Raw genomic sequence first — 25101 nt, 5'->3', positions numbered from 1 at the left:
ACACACACACACACAGGGTTTTTCTCCATGCAGAAAGGCTCTTGTTCCATCAGGTCATGACTACTAATTGTGTGGCCTGAAAAGCAGGTTAAGAGTCTGATAATGAATGTGATACTGTTTTTATTATCAGACAAAAGCAATAACACCACAGGAGTGGGTCAGCTTTCCCCATAATCCACAAACAAGGCTCATACAATTAGACCGGCCTCACCTCACCTCACCTGAAAGTCATGCTCAGAAATGTTCAAATGTGAAAAGAGAAAATCATTAACTCCAGTTCTTTTGTTCTCACTGCCACAAACATCTTTAACAAACAAGCTATTAAAATGAAGCACCATTGCCGCTTAATAGTGAGGGACTTTTGTGTTCATTTGTTTTTATTATGCTGTATATTTGATTATTTTCAGAAATAGATATATTGGAGTTTGCACCGTTTGACGCTGCCACAACAAAGACGTTTTTCTGTCACGACTCGTGACAGACAATTAAGCACAAGCAATTAAAGACAGAAACCTGTACCTAAAACAGACCTGCATGAAACAGTAAAAGCAGTAAAAGAAGAATAAAACATAAACACATAATAAAAGAATTATAAGGTTTTGAGGTAAAATTCATACACCATATCCTGTGAAAGTGATAAATGATGGAAAAGTGCTTGCCAAACAGATTTCCTGTGTCTGACTGAGGCCATGTGTCAGCACTTTCACCAAAGTATAACTTTCCCTGTGTGAGGAGGAGAGAAAAAATGTCTCTCCTATTTCCCCATTTATCAAAAACAGAAACAGAGAATATCACAAGAGATTTATTTAAATCACAACATTTTTTTCCATCTTCATCTTTTCCTCTCCAATCAATCCTGTAATAACTTTTCAAATTAATCTTGTGAAAGTGCACCTAAGTACTTCTGCCTCTCATGCACTGCCTGTCTCATAAAAAGCCTTAGAACTTCAACCAAGTTCTGTTAATGCTCCCACATGTATGAACTACAGCTGAACCACTTCTCTGTGAAGTTAAATTCAAGGTATTATTGATTTCATTACTGTTATTGAGCAACACCTTTGTGTAATAATATCTTCTATAGAAGCAAAAGAAGTGAGAAATTTCAAGTTGAAGGAAGTTTAATTTAATTTGACATTTATGCCTTGTAAATAATTAATTTACTATTTAATTTCTATTAAAATGAGAGAAAGGGATTCCGTATTTACTATCAAGGTGAATAACAGTCTCCAAATCTGATTTGAATGTTGGACCATGGGCTAAATACAAACACAAAAGAAACAAACCGCACCATGATTAAGCTCAACAAGCCTGATGTTTCAGCTTTTTAATGAAATATTTCCACTGTTACCACGGCGATGAAACACTGGACTGGATTCCGATGTCATGTGAGTCCATGTTAACTATTGTAAAGAGGCACCGCTCTGTCTATAGTTGCCCTGCAGATGGGGCATTTCTTTGGCTGTGGCAGGGCATCGTAGCACGGAGCACAGGCACACACGTGGCCACACTCCAGGAACACACAGGAGCGCTCGCGGCTCAGACAAACAGCACAGCTGGTGGGTGACACGCTGCTCTCCTCTATGTTAAGTTCACGCTTCCGTTTCTTCTGCTGCTCCTTGAACTCCTCGAGGATTCTTCGCTCCTTCTTACTCTGTCTGTGGTGCACAAGTTTCTTCCACAGGATGAAAATGAGCGTGGAACAGGCAGCGAAGCCTGAGAGAAGAGCCAAAATCCTCCACAGTCTGACACTTTGTCCCTGCTTCTTCAGCAGAGACTCATAGTCCAGGCGGGTAAGGAAGTAACACAGACCCTGCTTGGGAGGTTGGAGCTTGATGAGGTTGTTATCTAGGACCAGCTCTCCCACTCCCGTGACACTGTCTCCCAGCCGCAGCATCTCCTCAGTTTCATGGATGCCCTTGGGTCGTTCTCCACTGATGAAGTGGCCAATAACAGAGGACAGGGACTGGACCGTGGGGTGGAAGTTCTCGTACGTGGTCTCCAAGTCCAAGTCTGCAGCATCCAGAGGGCGTATAACCCGGACTGTGGTAGCAACATCATCGTCATGAGACCCGAGGGCAAATGGAACGGTGTTGGTGCGCTGGTGAATGACTTTCTCTGTGCTGTTCCTGTTCAAACACAAGTCAGTTGGTTTTGTTGGAGGCTGCAACTAATTATTATTCTCGTTATCAGTTAATCAGTCGGTTGGCTTTTTGGATTAATCAGTGGGTTTCTTGGTTGCAGTTTTGTAAGAGAAACTGCTTATCAGATAGTAAAACTGAATTAAAGGAACATGAAGGTCATTTGTGTTGTTTAAAATGAAAGCACGTCTATTATGTGTTAAAGATGTGTATTGTTCATAGTTTTCAATTACGGGAAGGAGAGTGTTTTATTCAGTATGTTCAGTTGGAGGGAAGTGTCACTGGGGATCACACCAGCATGGCAATGCACAGAGGTGATATTTGTACTTGCGTTTATGGAATGTTTAATGCAGCTAAGCTGCCACAGCACATTTATTTACAATCATAAACATCCATACATTTGGTAAAAGCTCTTGTCCAAAGAAATGAAGAAGCAATGTTCAATGTGAGCCACACAGTAGACCAAGAATAAATAAATATTTCTGCATATTATTTTTTAGATAGTTTCTTTCTCATTTCTTATTGTCATCTCTGACTGATATAAATGCTGCAAGGGACAAATTTGCTATTTCAGTTGTGCTTCAACATGACACCACTAAATTGTTCACATTGCCTTGTGAATGTTTTTACTATATTCAGAATTTAAACATTATTTTTTAAAAATCTGTCATAGACTTACCAGAGATGAGTGGTGCGGTTCCACACCATCTTTTCCTCCTTCAGTGTCAGTCTTTCGATGACACCTTTGCAGTTATCAACAAACTGACTGCTGAGAGTTTCCTTTACATTTCTCACCACGCCTACAGTGTGCAATTCAATGTTATAATTAGAGGAGGAAATGACCACTTTAACTGTATGTAACAGTATTCTATCATCTACATTCTATTGTTTACCTTTTTATTGTCTTGGTGTCGATATTTTTTTTCTATATTGTACATTCACAGATGCGAAAAGGTATGTTTATTATTTACTATCTTTATCTTAACTGTCTTTAATGCTGTGACACTGTAAATGTAATAAATGGACTATCTTATTCAACCAAACCTATACAACAGACACTAAAGGCAATCTCTAAATAAAATACAATAACAATTTAATCAATAACTTCATTCGGGCCTTCAACACACCTTCTATGACAGCATATGGGACACATCGTCCAGGGGTTTCAGACAGGAAATTTTTCAAATTGTGGTCAATGGCCACTTTCTTGGCTTCCTGTCAAGACAAACACAATTGGTCAATTATGTCACGCGCCCGCACCACTTGCCACTCACATGACAACGTTAAAAGAAGCAGAAATGTGTCTGACCTTTAATCTAGCAACTGTCGTGGCTCTGCTTTTGTACATGGAGTAGAAAAGGGCAGTCAGAGCTGAGCTGGTGGCTAACACCACAATCTGTGCAGTTGAGGGTTTTCCACTGGAGTCCATCCTGACATCCACAGCAGAGCTGTTTTTAAACAGAGTGAGAAAAGCAGATACAAGCTTTGTATTTTTGTATTCAACAGCTAAATTGATGGCTGCGGCTATACAATCAAAGTGCAATTTAGAAGTACTAGACATTTTCTTCTATTTTCTTCTGCACCACAACATTGAAGAAAAGGCTCTACCATCTGAATGTTTTTTATTTGACTCTTGGAACATTGAACTGCTTTTAATTGAAATTGTCTGCAGATGCAGACAATTTACAATATTCTGGGCTATTAATTTCATCTAAGCACCTTATAGCCACAGTGAGAAACAGGGGTCCAACACAAACAAAGACAATACATAAGCAGTGAACTGAACTGTTTTAATTTTTCTCCCCATCTGATAAAATCGACGGTTTAACAATAATAGCACAATACACAAAATGACTCAACTTGAATAAACGTTTGTTAAACAACACTAGGGTGGTGTGTCTCCACTTATACGTTTGAAAAATGTTGTCAAAAACTTAAATCAACTTACATCAAGTTCCTGATTACAGATGTGCTTACGCATTAATGTGTAATAATAGGCCAATAATTTAACATTATATGGTGTGCCTCTACAATGTCACAGTGATGGAAGGTAAATGACAAAAGAGGCTGATATTTACTGATATGTACATTTTCTGTATAAAGAATTACCTTACATATTAAGTTTTTCCCTTGAAACAGAGGGTTTTAAACTGCTGCACAAAACATTTCACACATGGTAGACGAGTTGTTAGCTGAACATAAACAGGACACTGTGATAACAGCATTGACAACATTTGCTGGCTTGATATTAGGCTTTCTCCATCGTAAGAACAGAATATTATGCCTCCAAAAGCGTAAGAAGTCGCTCGTTGTTCTTTAAATGTTGTACCGACATATTAGTCTGACTGGCTACGTAGCAACATTAGCAGCATGCTAGCGGCTGGCGCGGCTACAGCCCGATCTGACAAGACACCGTTTAAAAGACACTGCGGCTGTCAGCGTAAACCGAATAAGGTTTGTTTAAAACGTATGTCCAACCTGTGCTTACACACACAAACACACCAGTGTGTGTCCGTCGGTCTGTCAACAACAGCGGACGAGGATCACAACAGACACAAATACAACACCAGTGACAGACTGACACTGTTCAAGCGCAATACTCCTCCGCGCCAGATGATGTCGCTGTAGAATTAGTAATGATAGCGTGTGAGCCCTACACATCTATGCTACACATCGCCCTACATTGCCAATGCTGATAACTTCAGTCTGGTTTTGATAGCACACGAATGTCGTAAGAAGGACAGAAAAAAAACGAAGAAACTATGTTTGACTAGATTATAAAGTACTTGTTGGTCTTACTTTGTACACTTAATTATTTTATTTTTGAATGTAAGCACTGTATTGTTCAAGTAATGGAGTGGAGTACACTTGGGCTGCAATGATAATACAAAGCAGAATTAAACCAAAGTAAGCGTAACACCTGCTAAGGTATCAGCCAGGTCCTCAACGTCTGGTCAGTTGTGACTAATGTGAAACTTTGTAAGGTAAGTTTGGCAGTCTTGTATAAAGTACCTAAAAGGGATTGTACTTTTATTAGTAAAAGTCTTAAAAGTATATGACATTTACTGTTCGTAAGTATTGTTTGTGGATGTCACAATTCAAGTATGATATATGTACAACTTCATTCTGACTGAAACTCAATTCACAATATCTGAGTGAGGATAATTAAAAATAAATTGAATTGAATTATGACTAGTCATAATTATGTTGTTTTGACCAGTAAGAATGATGTTGCAGATATCAGATGTGAATATAATTTACTCTTTCTTCTTGTGTCACAGAGAAGGACATAAGCCAGCGCTCACGTCCAGCACCCACAGGACCGATGGAGGTCAGGAAGACTTGCTCACCCAGCGTTTGACCCTCTGAGGTAGGTGTTCTTCCCCAGCTGCATACAAATAAGGCTTTCAATGCTAGAATTATTGGTGGCCTCTGATATTGAGCATGGTTTTGGGTTCACGACGTACACTTCCCACCAGTGCATGCACAGAGTTATATTAAAGTAAATAAATAAAAGATGACACGCCAGACTCCCTACACAGTGTATGAACATGTTTCTTGAAGCATTCTCATTGCATCATATGTTCTCAACATTACAAACATTGGAAAAACTGTGAAACTGTGTTGTAAATCACACCTTTGGTACACAGATAAACACATAATATTTACTAAACTAAAATACCTCAGAGCTGATTTTTTCTTTAGTTAATTTGCTCTTGGGTTTGCCACCTGTTGTTGCTGCTGTTTCACCCTATATTAGCTGGGATTGGCACCTGTGCCTCCAATGACACTCAAGTGGAGAATAAATAATGCAGTAGAAGATGGGTGGATGGATGGATGGATGGATGGGTTTACCCCCATGGCAGCCCATTAAAATACAGGTGGTACACAGTGAGTGAAATGTGGTGCAAATGATCAGCAGCCAGTTCAATCATAACCGACTCATCCAGGCACGGATGCTGTGGGTTTAAAACAAGAACTCATACATTTCACTATTATTCTGCAGGTGCACCATATGTCTAAGCTGTTGAGTGAATTTGAAAGCATCATTTAAAAACTACCGTGTTCATTTCATGAGTGAATGCTCATTTCAAAACTGTTTCACGCCAACAGAGCCCATTTAAACACTTCAACTAACTCACATCATCATTTAGCTTACAGTATGTGTTGAGTTAATTTAGTTTAGGGTTAGTAAAATGATTAGTGCAGGATTACTTGTTGTAATTTGTGAACAATTAAAGTAGTTAACTGTTGGCCTTAAGCCTTTGATTAAATTCTTGCCATGAAAGGAATGTGGCTTTGTGGGCCTTTGATGTTTTGTTAGATAAAAGTTACCATGGACACTTTGGATATCTTTGACGGCCATAATAGATAGAGGGAGATATGTACTGAAACTATTTAGCAGTTTTGTAGGTTGATGTGTCTGTTAGAAGCTCTACAAGGTTTGGTGTAAAACGTTTTTTTTTACCTTTGCGTTATATTACTGTGAAATCAAGATCGTCATTCACGACCTGGAACATCAAGGGAATATTTCTGTGTGGTTGATCCTAAAGAAGCTTGGATATATGTGGATGGAAATGTAACTTGGATGTACAGCAAGTGGAAATAAATGTGCAAACCCTTCACATAACTCTTTCTTGCCTTGGTGTTTGACGAATTGAAATGGTACCTACGAGTCAAGCCTGTAGGAGCCTGCCTACAGCTAACGACTTTCAGTGGAATTAAGTGAACGTTCACCACTTCAGCCATCAATAAGTTAAGTTTTCTGGGGGGAAATACATCTAGTGTAGACCAAACATTTTCTTCAGCCCAAACAGATTGCTTCTCTAAACTAAGGCCGTAGTCCGACTAAGACAGGCAGTCGGACAACTTGCCGAGTCTGAGCAGTGTACATCTGACTCCACCTCCGTAGATGGCGTTGTATCTCTCTATAAGCCAGTGCGTATTGAATCAGATTCCTGTCGACTTTTACGTCACAGAAAAACAAACAGCGAACGGCGAGATAGACGGTGAGATGGTTCGTGCTGTGGTTCTGTATGTTTTTGTGAAAAGTCCAAAAGTGGGTCTTCTCTTTAGCTTTCGCTCTCTCGTCGACACCATCGGGATGTTTGTTCTTTTCCAGCAACAGTATTGCAGTTTATACGTTGTCTCCTTCTATTTCCGTGTGAATTTTGGTGCATGTACACACAGAACGCCAAGTCCGCCCCCAGTCCGACTAAGCGTACATATGCACTAGTAATCGGACCATGAATCGCATTATCCAGGTATGTTAGTCCGACTAAGCTTGATTTTAGTTGGACTAACGTGTTTACATGACATTAAGAAAACCATGCATGTAAACACAGTGACTGACCTGTGTGTCATTCCAGTGCAGACGACGGGAGTGGAATGTATTGTTGCAGTGCAGCCTGCCATTACTGTACCGCCTTTTCTAACAAAGTGTTTCAAAAACAAATTACAGACTCAAGTTTAATTTGCATAATAAGTACCTTGCATTTTCAATTAAAATACTTTATTTAGACAAAAAAATTAAAGGATGCAACAGTAAGAGCTGGAACAGTGAAAACAAAGGGAGGAGAAAAGCGTTTAATTTCAGACACCTCCACCGACATGTGAGTGATAAGCCTACAAGAATTCCCAGCTTGCTTCTGCTGGAATAAAAGGTGTTACCTAGTTTTCAACCCCAGCAAAAGAACAAAAATGTCCTCCAGGCATTAGTTCAATATTAGTCACCTTGTTTTTTGGACTGAGCCTACCTAGCAGACGCCACCCTCCCCTCTACTTCCGCTTTGTGTCTTTCACATAATGACTTTTGTTCAAATGCCTTACTGGCACACTTTCAAGTGGATTTCAAAGAGGCAAGAAAAGAAACAACAGAGGGAGGACACAGCTTTATGAAGGGCACAAGAGGGGAAAAGCACATATAGTGTGTGTATGGAGTATAGTGTTGAGAGGATGACAGCTGGAATTTACTGTGCTTAGATAAGGTTGGCACTGTGTCTGCTTGTCAACATCAGGACAAACTCCCTTGCTTGGTTCTACCCAATTACACACACAGCACCAGCACTTTTTGTAACTGTACGATTGACCTCAGAGACACCGAAGTTGAGAAAAACATGACAAGCTGCCTGACTGCTAGTTTAGTTTAAAAAAAACAAACGAATAAACCCCATTTAGTTTAAAATTTTAGCATTATTCAGAAAAGAATAACTGATACTGACGCGTTGTTTCAACACAATAAGCTGCTGCTTAATGTCTTGAACTTTCAGCACAATATTTACTTTTTATGTAATTCCCGATGTGACAAATACCATTGTTCGGAATATTATACAATCTTTCATACGCATGCCTCTAATGGAATTAAAAATCTTGGCTTTGGAAATGTAATTAAAAGTTCAAAAGAATATTATCTAATGGCAATAGCCTATTTTTCATAATTAGCAGATTATTTTTTTTGCTCTTTCACCGTGTTACAAGGCCTTCGGCTCCGCTCTGACTTGACAATCGGCTTATTCTTATTCTCCCGCTGAAAAACCACATTATTAGTCTCAGCTCCTCAGGATACTGAGATCAGTTGGCACTGTGGCGAAATAAAATGACCTCTGAGGAATATTTAAGAGGAGCTCTGGGCATATAATTAAGCAATTTGCTACAGACTCTATTGTGGTGCCTCTCATATTCAGAACAGATCCACCTGCACGGAACACTAATGGTGCTAATGATACAGAATATGAGGGACATGACAAGTGTGCAATTATTACAGTATGAATAAGAGATGACAGAAAATCATGATCATATGTGTGAAAAGAGTAAATGTCATGGAGCAACGAATCTGAGCATGGATCCAAAATATGCCTTTAAACAGCAGATGCAAAGAAATATATCACTATAGAGCACTTTTAATGTATTAACCATATTATTAAGTCACTGGCCTGAAGTGTATAGATGAAATAAATGTGGTACTTATGTGCTTTAAAAGGTTTAAAAGGAGCATTTCAGCTGCTTTTTTCCGTTACTATGTTAAAACGTGCAGTATATACAGAGGCTATAAGAATGTGCAATATAGAGTGTCTCAGACCCTTTTTATAACCTAACCTATAGCCAATCTGCTGAAACATGTTTCTCATTTTCACCAAATTTCACTGAGCAAAAAGTACTCATAATGTTTCAATTCGGATTGAAACTGGACATTTGGAAATGCGTCACAGTTCAAAGTTCACTTGGCTCGTTTTTCTGAACAAAAAGAAAAGAAAAACGATCTATTTTGTGACTTTTGCACAATTGTTGCTACTTTATATCACTACTAAAAATGCGATATAAAATTAATCCTAACTTTGACTCAACAACACGCAAGAAGACGAAACCTCCCCCCCACACATTTTTTAAAGGCTTAATATGTGACCTATAAACACACACATCCCCAGGAAGTCCATATAAGGAGTTGTGTATTATTCCCACGGCAATTTACCATGGGTGCACCTGCTGCACAGATCCATGCCTCATGAGCACAAAGGGTTAAGTTCAGCATAGCCACAGTAAGTGGCTCCTGGCTGTAGTTCCATATTTAACGTGCTGACATGTGAGTTGAGTGGATTTCCTCACCTTGGCAAGAAAGGAAAGGAAAAAAAACAAAACTCTTAAGTGTTTCTTCCTTTCACCGTTTCACATCTGAATCCTGAATAAAGACCCCATCTATGTCAAAGTCACATTAACATGCTGTCACCAGCTCTTATTTCTAATTTAATTTGTGTAATTAACTTTTTTTTTTCTTTAAATTTGACCTTACATGCTGACTAATAAATCACTTACTGTCACACAGCATTTTCACTTCGAGGGTAAATGAGAGCAGAACACTGCATGAGTTACTTGAACTTTATTTTGGAATCATTCATGCCTTTGATAATCTATAGCATTGGAATGAGATAATACTGATTTACATCCCTTGAGGGCTTGCACGTCTACTTTTTATACACAAATAAATTTACTTCGTCTTAACAAAAGGTTCCCCTTATCATTTTTGTGACACTTGCCTCTTTCATGTTTTCTTGGGTACAGGAGTGTTATCTGTAGCACTCTGATGAATTAAGATCGCAGCAGCCCTTTCTGTCATTATCCCCTCTCCCTTGTTCCTAAATGTGTGCACGACTGACTCGCCGCTGCCCTCACGTATACAGCCATAAATCAGCCATGTAAGAGCTGGGACCTGATTACACTGCACTTGGTAAGTGTGGCATGATGAATAGAGGGCCTAATTCAATTAGGCTGCCTTGCCGGACAGAAATACGTGGCGTACGCTGAGGAGTAAGAGGCTGTCTTCAAGAGCAAGACGAAACTAAGGGCAAGGATGAAGAGTTTTGAGAGAGGGATGTCACATAGATAAAAGTAATTCGATTGCTGCTGTTTTAACATTTACTTCCCCGGGATGAAGTCAGAGTTACGGGAAATGAGGATGACTCACAGGACTGAGCTGCAGATGGATTTGTAAGGTGAACAGTTTCTCTATAATTGTCTGGCTCAAGAGATGGTAGCGTTGATCAGTTTGATCCACACAAGTTTTCAGAGAATGAATCCATGACTTTGGTGATCCAGTGACTCTCTCGTTAGTGACAAAGGCAGGTCATAGTCGAAATGTTTGGTCATTTTGTTTAATGGATTGCCATGACATTTAGCACAGGCCATTCAAGTCATCCAAACGATGCATTCATAGGATTAAAATGAATAATTCCATAAAATTTTATTCATTATCACAAGCTGGCAAAATGTGTTACAGATGCAGTGAAATTTCTTTACATCGACCAGTTGAACAGGCTCCAACCCCCGCAGAGGGTGATTCATACCGACTTTGTGACTTGCCGGCTTTCCTTTAGAGCACTTGATTCACGGCGAAACTGTAGGATGCATTCATCCATTACACTGATTCAGACTTTCATTTCCCCACAGGATTAATTGCTTTAATATTGGCGTTAGCTTAAACATCCAATGTGTAAGAATCTCCTCTGCTCAAACCTCCCTTTGTCAAGTGCAACGGGGAAATAAAGTGGCCTTTGCATACTAGAAAATATGTTGCTGTTCTTTGTTTGAGTATAATAAACTTTCACTTACAGAGTTGCAATTATGAATTATTTTATTAATTGAGTATTTTGCCAATTATAGAATTAGTAATTGGATATATATATATATATATATATATATTATATATATATGTATTTTAAATTGAAGCACAGTTGTTCAACGTTTACAGTTGAACAAGTATACCTAATAAAGTGGTGTGTATATTGTGCCAAACTTGACTCCAGTAAGGAAACATACTGGAGTTAGAAAAACAGTTCCTAAGTGTTAAAGTATTCCAGGGTAGTCTTGTTGGAAGACTCCTGTTGACCCTGTAAAAGTGAGGGCGTGGCTTGATATGTTTATCAACGTAATGGGGAAAAGCATTTGGATTCCTGAGTCATGTTTTTCCAGGAATAAGGAGAAACTCCAAATAGCACACACACACACACACACACACACACGCAGACGCACACGCACAAGTAGTGTAATAGAATCACTTGGAGTGGCGTTGAGCACGCACGTGCCAGCAAGTATACAAAAGATGGTTCGATCAGAGGCCGCGAGAGGCTGAATTCGATCTGCATCCATGCTCCATTTCTGTTGACTTTGTAACTCCGTAAACTGAAAACGTCTTGTGTAGTAGCCAGTCTTAAAACATCTGTTGTTTTTGACCCTGGACGTTTTGTCTGGTACTTATCTGTCTGTTGCACTGACCCTGTTTGAACACGGAGTAAATCCATTTGTTTGTCTTGCTTTTGTGCTCTATACTCTGCCAGTGAAAGCAACACTGAGCTGGCAGATCACACTGCATACAGTATATCGAGGATATAAGGTGCTGTATAATTTTTTTTTAAATACTCTCACTCACCTTGAATGTAGACAGCTTTATTAGAATGCACCACACTCTTTCCCTGAGAACTAATTTACACTAAGCCATCTTTCCCCTGTCCTCACTGCAGTATGTACTCCATTTGAGTGCATGCTCACATCATTATTGCTTTAATCCTCAGCTACAACGCTCTCATACTTCCTCAGAGCAAAGAGAGCCCAGACTGGCAACCTGAATGGAAATTTAGACATGAGACTTGAGACATTTCCTAATTTCATCAAACATGCACTTGCAGGCTGATTTATCAGATGGCAGATAAGTCAATACTGAATTCTTTTCAGTAAAGGCCAATCCATGATGGATTTTTCAATTAAGCATATCTGGGCCTGCATTAATCTTCTGTGGTTAGAGATGAGTTATCTCGCATCACAGGTGATTTATGAGGCCACAGCTGTATGATTATGTTCGTTTGATCAGTCCTTGGTAAGTCATGAAGACTCCGGCCCGTCCCGATCATTGTTTACACTCACGTTTCCTTCCCTTTGATGGAATCAGAATAAATCACATCTATACACGGTGCTCAGAGCAATAACATTTTTCTATTAGGTGCTTATTTTTCAGTGTTGCCACAGTGACCTCAGCAGAAAGCTTTATCTACCACCTCCACATGACAATTCAGTCCTTGTTGCCTGGCACAGCTCAGTGGCAGAAACAGATGATTCATTTTCACAGAATGTTCCACTGAAAGTGCAGCTGCCTTATATCTGGTCTCGTTGTTGAGCGTTGATGAGTCTAGGACAGATATTTAACAATGTCTTTTTTTAATTTTTCACAGCACACAGCATTACTGAAGCCCAGTCACATTTTGTTTGCGCAGTAGACACATGAACAACATATCTTTTTTGGTTATCTTGAGTTAAATGAGCCATGATTGAAAAGATGTCGTCACTTACCTAAATGCTAACATTGGTATACTGATTGTTGGTTTCTGTGATTCTATTCTAGGTGTCTATAGGTTTGTATCACAATGGTGGATGTTCAAGTGTGTATTGTACTGATGCGCAAGATTTTGCTGAGCCATTAATGCTAAATGTGGGGTTAAACATCATGAATGACAGTTGAGCATCACTTTATCATGCGTTTTGTGGGACCTTGATACGATAGCTCTACTCTATATCCTTATTAAACACCACTTTTTAAAGTCCTTTTAGAGACCTGATGTTTATGACAACGATGAGATTACTATAACATTCTAACAAGAAAACAGACACATAGTTAATCATAATTAAAGGGATTTTGAATGCAGCAGTTCAGAGGGTTAAGAAATGTTACATTATTTTTGCTGCACTGTTTAATTTTGAGAAAGTGGATTGTGCAGAATATAAATTACATTTCCTATAACAAATAGACTGGGGACTACTTACAAATGCACAAATAAAGTTTCATCATTTGGCCCTCCAAATGTAGCAGCTGAAAACTATCTTTACTGTTTAGTAATATACAGTATATCACATAAATATTGGGCATCTTGAAGTCATTTAAGTTTAACATTTGAAGTTTGTGTTTTTCTTTTCTGCTGATGAAGAAAAACACTCACACTTCACAGGATTAAATGGCAGAACAGACTTCATACTTAGTTGCCAGTATCCACTAATAGTCCACGTATGAAATTACCCCAAGAATTATTTCCCAGTTGTACAAGGTTGCCGTCTAATCGTCCTTCTAACCACGACAAACTCATGAAACATGACACTAAACAAGAACACATTTCATAGTATTAAGTTGACAGACTTTTATATCAGAAGTACAGTCACATACTTTATGTCTCCGGAGAGAGAATGACTAGGCGATGTACTCTCTTCCTCGGGCTTTACAAGAAACATAAATACAGTGATACCTCAGTGCAAAGCTGGACCGATAAATAATGCTTTGGTACAGAGCCATTTGGAAGAAAAACAACAAAGCAGGGAGGGGGACGAGGGTGCCTTAGTGCTGGCCTGAGGCTCCAGCACAGATCAGCGCAGCATGATGCAAACAACAGAGGAAAAAGAAGAGGAGGAGGAGGAGGAGAGGAGGGAGGAGCGAGTGAGGGGAACAGATTGGCTGAGGCTCTGAGCTCTCAGTCTCTCCTCAGTGCTTCATGAAGCAGCTTCTCTTTGTTTTTTCTCCTTCTCTCGCGCACACACACCAGCTTTCTCGCTCTTTTTGTCTGAGCTGACAAGAGCAAACATTGAGGGAGCTCGATCGCTCCAACTCCTCCCACGCCATGCTGCCCTGGAAGAGGAATAAGTTTGTTCTGGTGGAGGAGGAAGCCAAGAATAAAACCAAGAGCCTAGGGACGGGGTTTACCTACCACTCCATCCTCTCCTCTCTGCTACGCTCCTGTCCTGACTTGCTGCCCGACTGCCCCTTCAACTGGGTGGGCAGTATCTTCCACACCAAACGGCAAAAGGTGGAACTGAACAAAGAGGAGCCTGTTTACAATGTGCGCTATCTGGGGAGTGTGGTTACCATTATGGCAAAGGGAGACGGCTGCACCCAGGACGCAGTTGCCAAAATCTGGGCTCGGAGCAACTATGGGGAGCAGAGTGTCAAGATGAGGTTAACAGTGGGGCCCCAAGGCATCAGAATGAGTCTGGACAAATCTGGGAAAAAGAAACCCCTTCATCTTTACTCTTTGAACAGAATCACTTATTGCACCGCTGACCCATGCCGGCCCAAGATCCTGGCCTGGATCTACAGGCACCAAGTCAAGAACATGGCAGTGGTGCTTCGGTGCCACGCCGTCCTGCTCAGCAAACCAGAGAAGGCACAAGCCATCTCCCACAGTCTCTACCAAATCGCCACCTCCGCCTTCAGTGAGTTCAAGCGGCTGAAGCGTCAAAGCGATTTCCGGCACTGCCAGCAGCAGCTGCTGGGCGAGGAGGCGGTGCCCCTGATGCCACTGAGGAGGCTGCTGAACGGGCAGTGCCACTACAGACCACCTGCTGACAACCCCGGCAGTGCCACCCGACTCTGTTCCATCACAGAGGAAGACGAGGAGGAGGAGCATTACAAGGACAGCAGAGATAAGAAGGTGGAGGTAGAGGAGCAGCAAGAGAAACAGCGGATTTTGACTACAAACACAGAACCAACTCAGTTATTATCAGAGTTGGACATTGGGGATATTGCCAGATTGGAGCAGTGCCAAATCAACTTTATCAGCGACAGCAACAACAACACGTTTACGTTTATAACCTCTCTGGTGTGACTATAACATCGTTTAAAGAGGGCAATTCTGTATCACAAAAGTAATGTATTCCTGTCTTTGCCCTGCACTGGTGCCCCCACTCAGGCCGTCCCCTGCTCAGTCCGTGTTCTGTGAAGTGTTTACCAGAAACCTCTTCTACCAGGAGGCAGGGAAAAGGAAGATCATCCACTCTGTAGGACTCATTTCTTTTTCTGGCCTGACGGCTCAGATGCTGGTTTGACTGTGGCAGTTTGTGGGAAACTGTTTACAAAGAGGGCTGATGATGCACAGACTGACAATAGCACAATGATGTACGAGGACGGTGGATTCAGCAAATATAAGAGCATAGCTGGGCTCACTGACATGCAGGTCCCAGAATTGATCACAGCACCATGTGTTTATTAGTCCTCAATATCTTATTTTTGTGAGTATTATTAATACCGTGTTTGCCAGCAGGGACGTTTTTTGGATTGACTTGTGATATTTTTCAGGGAGGCTCTTTGTAAATTTGTGTAATTTTTCTAAGATGACAATCATCGATGGTGTTGTTTGTAGACTGACCTTTTCGAGCGCCAAACCGCGAGATGAATTTATTACGGTTTTACTAATGATCATAGCTGACTAATGAACAAGGCTATAATTTAGGAAGCAAGCCATTGAAGTGTCGTATTTATTGCTGCCATTCGCTACAGTTATTATTATTATTAATGCATGACATGTCAGCGTTGACCTTTTCCTGCCAAGCTTTTGTCTTTTGTTCGTCATGTGACATATTTGATCCTTCCGCTTTTCCATAATGAACACTGTGATAAATGTGTCTCCAGGGACAAAGCTAACCATTACACATCAAAGTTTTCTTAGTAAAATTCATATTAATTACAGTGTCAAACTGGTTCGTCAAAACAAAGTCAGTTTTTCAAATACAAGTTTTTTTTCCCCCACATGAGCCCTTGCAAAAATGCACAAGGACCCATACAAGTTATAACAATGTGTCTTAAATAAGCTGATTTCCTGTTATTAATATCTGTGCTATACTATCTGGAGTTGCATTATTATTACTATGAAATGAAGCTATTTATTTTCCAAATATGGTGAATAAAAATTACTCTCACTTGGGGTTTTTTGTGCTTGGATCTTGGCGGAAGGGTGTTTAAAAAAAAAAAAGATTATTCAAATGAATCTAACTCCACCGTGTGCATTTGCATGTTTGTGATGTGAAGGTGTGTGTAACCGTCCCTTCAAAGACCAAAAAACATCCCATTTGCATGAGTATCGACTGCTTCTTGAGTTGCAGAGCAGTATAAAAAAATATTTTTGCCATAAGTAAAATGTCTTTAAAATGTCTGTCAGTCCCGTTAGACATTAATATGGTTTGACATATGCAAACCTTTTACTGGCTTCATAGACCTTTACCCTGAAGGTGTGTATGTGGGGGTGTGTGCGTGTGTGTGTGTGTGTGTTTGGGGGCTGTGCAATTAATCAGCAAATGGAATTGTTCGGGAAATGAACATAAAGCATCTGCCTCAGCAGTCGCTGACGGAACCAAGTGATCCAAAACGGAGACTGGGGACGTTGACCCACCCATCAACCATTTTACTGCTCACATCAGCTGTTTTGGTGATGAATCTTTTTAGCGCTGTGCCGAAACACAACATCAGCAAGTGAGAACAATGAGACAATTAAAGCCGCAGCAAGTTTGAGTCATGTTGTTTTGTAGTCAGGCAGTTTGGATAACCATGCATTCATTTTTCTTAAATGATCACAATATATCATTACAGCGCAATAAATAAATTAGCACTAAGTGACATTATTGATATCGTCTCATATAATGGCATAACAAGAAAAGTTGTCAGAGCGGTTAGGACTGACATTCCACATTAGGAATCCAAGCTTTTGAGAAGAATAGATAGAGAATGGGTGTTGCTCTGTTGACGTATCAGGAAATCATTTTGAGTCCCTTTGAATTACTGAGATGGATTGTACTGAAAGGACACTTTCAGCTGGAACCATGGAGATCAATATTTCTGTTTTTTCTGGAGTAAGCTACCTTTCAACAAAAACAGGAGCCGATGCCAAAAGGTAGATAATAAAGGATCCGCGTGTCCTTGCCCCAGCTCCTCTCATTTCATCGTACAGCTGCAGAATCAGAATACTAAGAGACCAATTTTGTTTCTGTTGCTGTGCATTTTTTTTTTCCTCCTGCATTTTAATCCTCGGCCCATTTGCCAGAACCCTGTTCTTCATAGATGAGTAGTCATATACACACACAGTGCATGACGTTATGAAGTCACATTTCTTTGCTCATTGACTTTAATGCAGAAATGCATCGTGTCTGACACAATGGCAGCATTTGAGTTAGCAGAGGAACCAGTGTGTTTTTAACTAAACATAACTTGTACCAGGAGGAGAGGGAGCAGATGGAAGCAGTGAGGCACACGCTGTGCTTTATCGCACTTATCTTCCACAATAACAAGGGCTCAAGCCCGGATCCAAAGACAGAAGCACACTGACAGGACAGGAATACCAGGCAAATGCTGTGGGGGCCCCGAAGAAGTTAACCAGCATCACACCATCAAAGTCAACCAGCACCGTTCATGCATATTTTAGTGTCTTTTGAGAGAAAGAGTTGCACACCTGGCGAATTGTAAATGAAGTGCGGTATTTTTGCTGTGCTGCAAGACTCATTGTAAAATCCCAGCATATGCATTCTACTGTTGGAACAAACAAAACTGCAGACCGACTCCGGGACTTATTTTGGTTTGACTAAAATACTTTGCGTTTGACATAAAAAAAAAATATGAAAAACTTTTGTGCCACTGAACATAATTATGCAGCTGATTTATGAGAATAAAGGATTAGTGACTGCAGTAAAACATTAATGCTTTTATCCTATTAAAACATAATGAGTAATGCCAAAAGTGTCTTAAAATATCCTGGATATAAGAGCGTGTGGCTTATGTCCCATGGAGGAGGTGCCATGTTGTCTATCTTTAAAGTTGTAGTGCATATTTTTTGTTGTCGTTGAGGTCATTATTCTGCTTTTGTTTGGTCTTCACGAGCAGAAAATGTCACATTATCTGAACACTGCCTCTGTCAAACAATAGACCTGACAGGAAGTGTTTGTGTGTATACAGCAGCAGTGCAGGGGCGGGTGACGGCAAGAAGGGTTTGTTCCGCAGTGTTGCAAGTATTGTACCAGCGGCTTAAAATGATCCTATTTTGAGGAAAGTGATCATAGGTACCTTATTTGCATCCTGACGTGGCTCAGGACCATCTGCATCAATAACACAGTAATTACAGTAACGATATGCAAAAAATAACGTCAAATACATGCTTCAATACGAATTCTCAACTGTGTAATTGTTTATTTGGAGTCGGAGTCATTTTTATGAACATTACAAATTCTTTGCTTCAGACTAACATTCCTCTCCTGGCTATAAAGAGGCATGTGAGACTTATGGGTATAAACAAGCGCAATATTTATATGGATCTGTATCCTGTTTGTGTTTGCTTGTGAATTAAAAATTAAATTATCATACATTGTGGGATTTTTGGAATGATTATCCTACGTCTGACAACACTGTTGTCCTGTCAAACTGCTGAATGATTTGGTTTTTTTCAGCAGGAGAATTTTTTTTGTGGGCACCGCTTTGTGTTTTCAATGTTTTCACTCGAACTCCTGTTTGCAACCGTCTCATTTTACGAGCACAGTGTTGCTGTTGCCTCCGTCTGTCTTGACATGAAACAAGCTACTCCTCCAGAGAGAGTCATGTGGACCTGATTGACTTAATCAGCATTGTGTGAACAATGTTGACGTAATGGACATTTAAACTTCACGCACTATAGTTTTAAATACTATAATAATCCAAATATAAAGTGATAAATATGACCAAATGCATAATAATAAACACCATTTCTATATGGCTCTAACATCCACTTTGCGAAATTGGATGAAATTGCATCCAGGATAAGCTTATTTTAGCTCAAAGCTGGTTCTAGCTCATTTGTGTTCCATGAACCTTTGTCTCCCATGCCTTTGTTTTAAACATCTGATGTTTGCAAGAGATGGAGAGAGTCGTGTCACTCGCCTCCTCGCTCAGAGCTGCACATATTTGGCTCTTGCAAAACACCGGGGGGCAGCAGGAGAGTAATTGGCTGCAATTATCATCACATTTGCCATAATAGTGGAGGTCTACTCATCATTAATACCTGTGCAGAAGTTTAGGCTCTTTGATGTCTTATCGCGTCATGGCCAAACAGAAACGCTTATTTGGAGAAAGTTTTTGTGTGGTGGAAAAAAACAAGTCTCTCGTCTCAAAAAGAAATGGAAAAACAATTTACCCCTGGAGCATTTTGTTGGACAGCAAAGAGGCAATCGGGCCACTATCCATTTGTTACTAAGGTTCCATTTACTCTGGGAACAAGGTACAGACAGCAATCACTTAGGCACATGCACACACACGCACACACACACACAGACACACACACAGAGGCCAAAACATGCGTGAGGGCTCAGGACATTTCACTTAAGCAGACTGAGTTGGAGGATAAGACAGTATTTTTCTCTCTTTGATGAGGTACAGAAAGTGGCAGGTGGATAAAGGGAGCAGTGAAATAAATGGGTAGTGGGTGGACTTGGCTGACACGTGAGTGGGTTGGCACATGCCACAGAGGACAGCATGTGCGATAAGAGCCATGGCTACTGCTCCTTAATAAATACAGGATACGCAGAAACAAAAACAGCCTGGCCCTCGCAGACCCTGAAGAGGGAACATTTCCTTGTTATGACAACCAAACTTTACACATCATTTCATGCACGAGCAGCATCAGATACAGAGGGATGAACTAATCATGGGATTATTGGCATATTGGAAACAAAATGACTTTATGTGTGAGTGGATTGTTGTCTTATGTGGCCCTGTGATGGACTGGTGATCTGTCCAGGGTGTACCACACCTTTCACCCCATGTCAGCTGAGATTGGCACCAGCAACCTCCACAACCCTCATGTGGAGGATAAAGCAGTTCTTTTTTTGGTCATTTGCTTTAGTCAGTTAATGATTTATTATTTACAGTCTTTATATAAAAATGTGGCAGAACAGTTGGAAAGTATATGTCGTGAAGCGTCATGAACTCTTCTTTTGGTGCCTGATGTTCATACAAGGCATTTCATACAAGTATGTCCTTAATGCTCATATATCTTAAGTACCCGTCCTCTCAGGTCTTACATAAAAATGTAATAGATCAACAAAGCTCTTACATTTAGTTTCAATATTCAATCACTCGGTCAACCGCATGATATGGTGCTGTAGAGAAAAGGTTCAGGGATCACTGAAGACCAACTTCTAAAAAAGATATTTCACTCAGGATTAAAGAGGGGAGACATAAAGGCGCTGCCATCCCAGGAGACATGGCTGCCTACATGGATATCGCAGCAGAGTTACATAAAGCTACTGAGGATTTTAAACTCACACCACCCACTTTGTATATCCACAAAATCTTAAATAATTAAAAAGGGTTGGAAGAAATGTATAATAAAATAAATGTATAAAACACTCTTAATTACAATGTATATTTAACAGCTCTTACTCGTGAAAGAGGTCTATTAAAGACTGAGGATGAGGTTGCGTGCTCAGACAAAGGACACGATCAATAAAAGATGCGGGACATTATTTTCATCACGTGATACTGGTCTTTTTTTTAACATGTGTGCATAACACAGAACTGCTTAAACATGTATGTGTACATAACAGTACCGTGTGTGCATTTAACCACTCTACAAGCTTAGGCACTTATTTATTCAGTTGAGGTGAATGTCATAGAGCAGGGTGTCAAACTGGCGGCCCGTGGGCCACATGCGACCACCACTTAATATCATGTTCTGATGAAAACATGGTCCATCGCCTCCTCTTCTTTACAAACTCAATGTGTGTGGCTGAGGCACAGCTGCCAGCTAAGCAGACAGAATATAATACTAAATATTTTTATACCAGTAATAATAAAGACATTTGGTTGTAATTATCACACTAGATGTATTACATTCAACATTAAATTGCTTATAAGCTCGTTGTCCACATAATTGTTTGCTTAATTTAAGATTTAATTCTCCATTTTTGATATTAATCGATCTATGTTGCATTTTAAATGTTATTGTTAAGTATATACATAATTCCATATCAAAACAAGCACTTATAAATTCTGTGAAATATCATCATGAATATCTGAATTAAGATATCATGAGGGAATATTGTGCCATCATTTTAATTTAAACTGCTACTGAACAGTTGATTCCCCCCCTCCCCCAATTTTCCTCTTGACTAGACACTCATTGGTCATTTGTGTATGACACTCCTCTCCTCAAGTATCAATTTGGTCTGTTATTATTTTAAAACATGACAAGCCAACTTTGAAAATGACACATGGACTGAGACGACAAGACGCACAACATGAAGAGAAAGTGGCTGAAATGGAAAACATACCAACATACATACCATTAACAGTGACGTGAAATGATAAATAATTATAAACATTGCACTGCTTGATGCAGAAGAGCTCCCTTTCTGTTTTTGCTATGTGTATGGCTTAGTTGTGCACGATTAAAAACGATAATAAAAATTTTAGTTAAAAAAAAAAAGAAAGAAAGACGACTCGCCCCCGAAAACTCATAACTGTCTGACTTATTTAAACAGACGGGCCTCATCGTACATCACCCTCAAGCTGCACCGTGAATATATGGCAGCCTCCTGCACACGCTGTGTCTAATTTCTGTCATCAAGAGCTGTCATTACTTTTCACAGTCAGCGACTGAATGTGTGAGGTTGTCTCCAGCTGAGGCACCAAGTAAAACTTTTAACAGAAATTCAAATCAGGTAAACATTAAATATGAGGACTGTCACAGTCTCGTCATGGGTTTTCTGTGTTCTTGTGAAAACTGCTTTCCCCCTGTCCGTTTAGATTCAGAGGGAAATGGGTGATTAGATGAATTTAGTAGGGGTGTGCAATACTGCAAAATTTGAAATCTATCCCATGCTGGAGCTGTCCGGATGCTCCCCATCAACATCCGGACAGCAGAAAGCCTCCACATCTTCCAACTTAAAACACTGTACCTCGACTAAGACGACGAGGCAAAAAAAAAAAGCACTTGTACATCGCACTTATGAATAGCACTTTATAGTTTGGCGTAGTTGAAGCACTTACTTCTGGCTTTTGTTTGTACCCAAATGTTGAAATGCACTTATTTCAAGTCGCTTTGGATAAAAGCGTCTGCTAAATGACATGTAATGATAATGTAATAATAATGATACTGGCCAGTATTGTTGATATAAACACTCATCAAAAAGTGGGCCCTGTCCGCGGGTCATTCTATAGTGTAGGCTTATATTGGAGAGGAGGAATATCAGTGTTTTCTTTGATATAACCCATTTCAAAACAATAAACAAAGCTATAACTTATGCTACCCACCCTATGGCACCTCACACTAATCCACTCTTCTAAAAGCATAGATATGAAATCTGCACACAACTGTTACCAGATAAGTTTCTTTCAAAACTTGCACTCAGAAAAACCCTGAAAAATACAAGTCAATTCTATGAAACATACGGATTCAGCACATAAATTTAAATGTGTTTAACTTTCCTTCCAGATTAATTTAACAAGCAGTTGCAGGTTTAGTTATCTGTACTATTAATTGCAAGTTTGTGAGATGACTTAACATCACACTGAATACAACTAAATAATTAAAAAAATATATATACACATTTATTTGGACAGCGATGTTACACTATGTGTTAAATGAATGTTGACCACTTATGAAACGGGTGTAGTATGGACCTAAATGCAGCACAGGACAGTTAGTAACAGTCTTAATTAGAACCACAGCAGAGGAAATGGCAAAGAGACAGGAGATGGGGAATCAGCACGTATGTGAAAGCACACGTTGACAGAGAAGCGGAGATGCACGTAGTTTCTTTGAGGGGGAAACGGCAAGCAGGTGTACGTAGATGCAGAGAGTTGAACCAAACGAAAAGCTCACATGACAGTCCAGGGAACAGGCAGACAGAAACCAGAGACACTGAGGCAGGAACGTGGTCAGGGACAGAAGGCTGAGGTGAGATCCAGGGTTAAGGCAGAGGCAGGGTTGGCAATCAGAAGTCCGTCTGGAAATAAACGCTGCATTAGGGCTGAGAACAATCTGGCAAAAGAGTGAGTGAATGAGGAGCTGGAGTATATAGGGAGGGCTGATTGCAGGAGATGAGGAGCAGATGTGATCACAGGTGAGAAGTGTTGGCTTGATGAGGAGGTGTGTCTTGACAGGTAGAGTGGGGGTGGAGTCAGGTGAGTGGAAAACTGCTGAATGAACTGTGACAACTGGGATCTTCTCTTTCCAGCTTCTCCACGGCGGATCTACTCCCTCCATCTTGTCCTCTTTCATCTGTCCTCTTCTGTTACGCTAACTGTCCTCATGTCCTCCTTTACAACATCCATGAACCTTCTTCCTTCCTTCATCATTGTCCAGTATAATCACTCTCCCTCCTCTGTACATGACCAAACTCTATTTCCAAACCGTTCAACCTGAGCTGTCCCTGGATTGTGCTCATTTCTGATCCCATCCATCCTGGTCACTCCCAATGAAAATCTCAGCATCTCCAGCTCTGCCTCAATAACTTATGTTTAATATCCAGAAATAAGTCACGATAAGTGGTAAGAAATGGGGCCTAATTCATTCCTAAGCATAGAAAAAACTGCAGAATGTTAACATCAAACACACACACACACACACACACCATCAAATATATATATATACATATAGATATGTATAAATGCAGCTGCCATTTTTGTGAGAAGTCTGCTTGTGAAGCCTCAAAATGACCTCAGTAGGGAAGTTTCATTTCACAAGTAAATGCCGACCGCATCAAAATAACATCTCAGAACCGCCGGCTTGATGTTTTAGTTTGAATATGATGAACGAGTGGAATGAATATGTCTTCTTGACATATTCAGAGCCGCTTCTCACATTTCAAAAGCAAGGGCTAGAATTAATATCTTTGCTTCTTCACTTTCAAGAGTGGAGAGCAGACTTATCATTTTTATCGACTTTGGAGACGTGAGAGGAATGTGTTGTGGATGTCATGCGAGGTAGTCAGTCAGTCTGGGGGGGGGGGCTCACAGAAGAACTTTGTTTTTAATCTAACTTCATAAAAATAGCAGAGAACAAAAAAGAGTAAATAATAAAAATGGAAGAAAGTTGCAGCTTATTTGTTTTTAATGAAAAGTGATTTATGTGACATCTGCCCCACACAGAACCCCCACTGATCTGCTGTGAAGGCAGTGCCTTATCTGAGGTCTGCAAGTGCTGAGTTACTGTGGCTCAAACAGTTTGATGAAGGCGACTGCATGGCAATTCAATGATTATGGCTAGAAAGAAAGAAAGTTCTGACACACGTACACGTATGCATTTATAACTCCACGCCTGTGTTCTGCAAACAGAGTCCAACATTTACTCGGCTTCGCACACGATCTGCGTCCAAAGAAACAAGATTTTTTACAAATAATTTCCTTCTACGGCAGAATTATATGAGACAAAATATATTGACATAATTGAAATTAAATTTCCCCTGGGGACTGTTAGCAGGATTATCAGTCAGCACACAAGCAGAGGCTTGTTTGGTTTGGTGAATAATTCATCACGTGTGTTTTAGTGGTTCGCATTTCAGACTTAAACAGCTCTCATGACTCATTTATAAATATTCCTCAGAGATATTCCTGACATGTTACCACTTTTGAACTTAATACGACAAATCCAACACAGTCATTTACTCATAGATAGATAGATAGATAGATAGATACCCCATTCCT

The 25101-nt window shown here is 40.1% G+C and overlaps 2 protein-coding genes and 1 long non-coding RNA gene across 6 annotated transcripts in view; 2 read left to right on the top strand and 1 right to left on the bottom strand.

Annotated features, from left to right (window-relative positions):
- Nucleotides 1-103: 103 nt before the first annotated feature.
- Nucleotides 104-23380, bottom strand: mul1b (mitochondrial E3 ubiquitin protein ligase 1b). Of its 3 annotated transcripts, none has more exons than XM_058643067.1 (5): nucleotides 23279-23380; nucleotides 3448-3586; nucleotides 3266-3353; nucleotides 2818-2938; nucleotides 104-2126 (listed from the first exon to the last, which is right to left on the bottom strand). In XM_058643067.1, the coding sequence occupies exons 2-5, from the start codon at nucleotides 3565-3567 to the stop codon at nucleotides 1397-1399; spliced, it is 1059 nt and encodes a 352-aa protein (XP_058499050.1). In that variant the 5' UTR covers nucleotides 3568-3586; nucleotides 23279-23380; the 3' UTR covers nucleotides 104-1396. The 3 variants fall into 3 exon arrangements, with proteins under 3 accessions (XP_058499050.1, XP_058499049.1, XP_058499048.1); XM_058643066.1 differs by lacking the exon at nucleotides 23279-23380 and adding an exon at nucleotides 4617-4745; XM_058643065.1 differs by lacking the exon at nucleotides 23279-23380 and adding an exon at nucleotides 4641-4720.
- Nucleotides 4840-25101, top strand: part of LOC131468614 (uncharacterized) — a 46305-nt gene continuing 26043 nt past the window's right edge. For both annotated transcript variants that reach the window (XR_009241729.1, XR_009241730.1), the window contains exons 1-2: nucleotides 4840-5122; nucleotides 5420-5508. This is a non-coding gene — a long non-coding RNA (uncharacterized LOC131468614). The remainder of the gene's footprint in view (nucleotides 5123-5419; nucleotides 5509-25101) is intronic.
- fam43b (family with sequence similarity 43 member B) lies at nucleotides 14032-16364 on the top strand. The gene has a single exon (XM_058643068.1). It carries the CDS (start codon nucleotides 14285-14287, stop codon nucleotides 15266-15268), a length of 984 nt encoding a protein of 327 aa, XP_058499051.1. The 5' UTR covers nucleotides 14032-14284; the 3' UTR covers nucleotides 15269-16364.

Source organism: Solea solea, chromosome 11, assembly GCF_958295425.1.
Source record: "Solea solea chromosome 11, fSolSol10.1, whole genome shotgun sequence".
Taxonomy (NCBI): Eukaryota; Metazoa; Chordata; class Actinopteri; order Pleuronectiformes; family Soleidae; genus Solea; species Solea solea.
The sequence above is the reverse complement of the archived record's forward strand: the minus strand, read 5'-3'. Positions and strand labels throughout refer to the sequence as shown.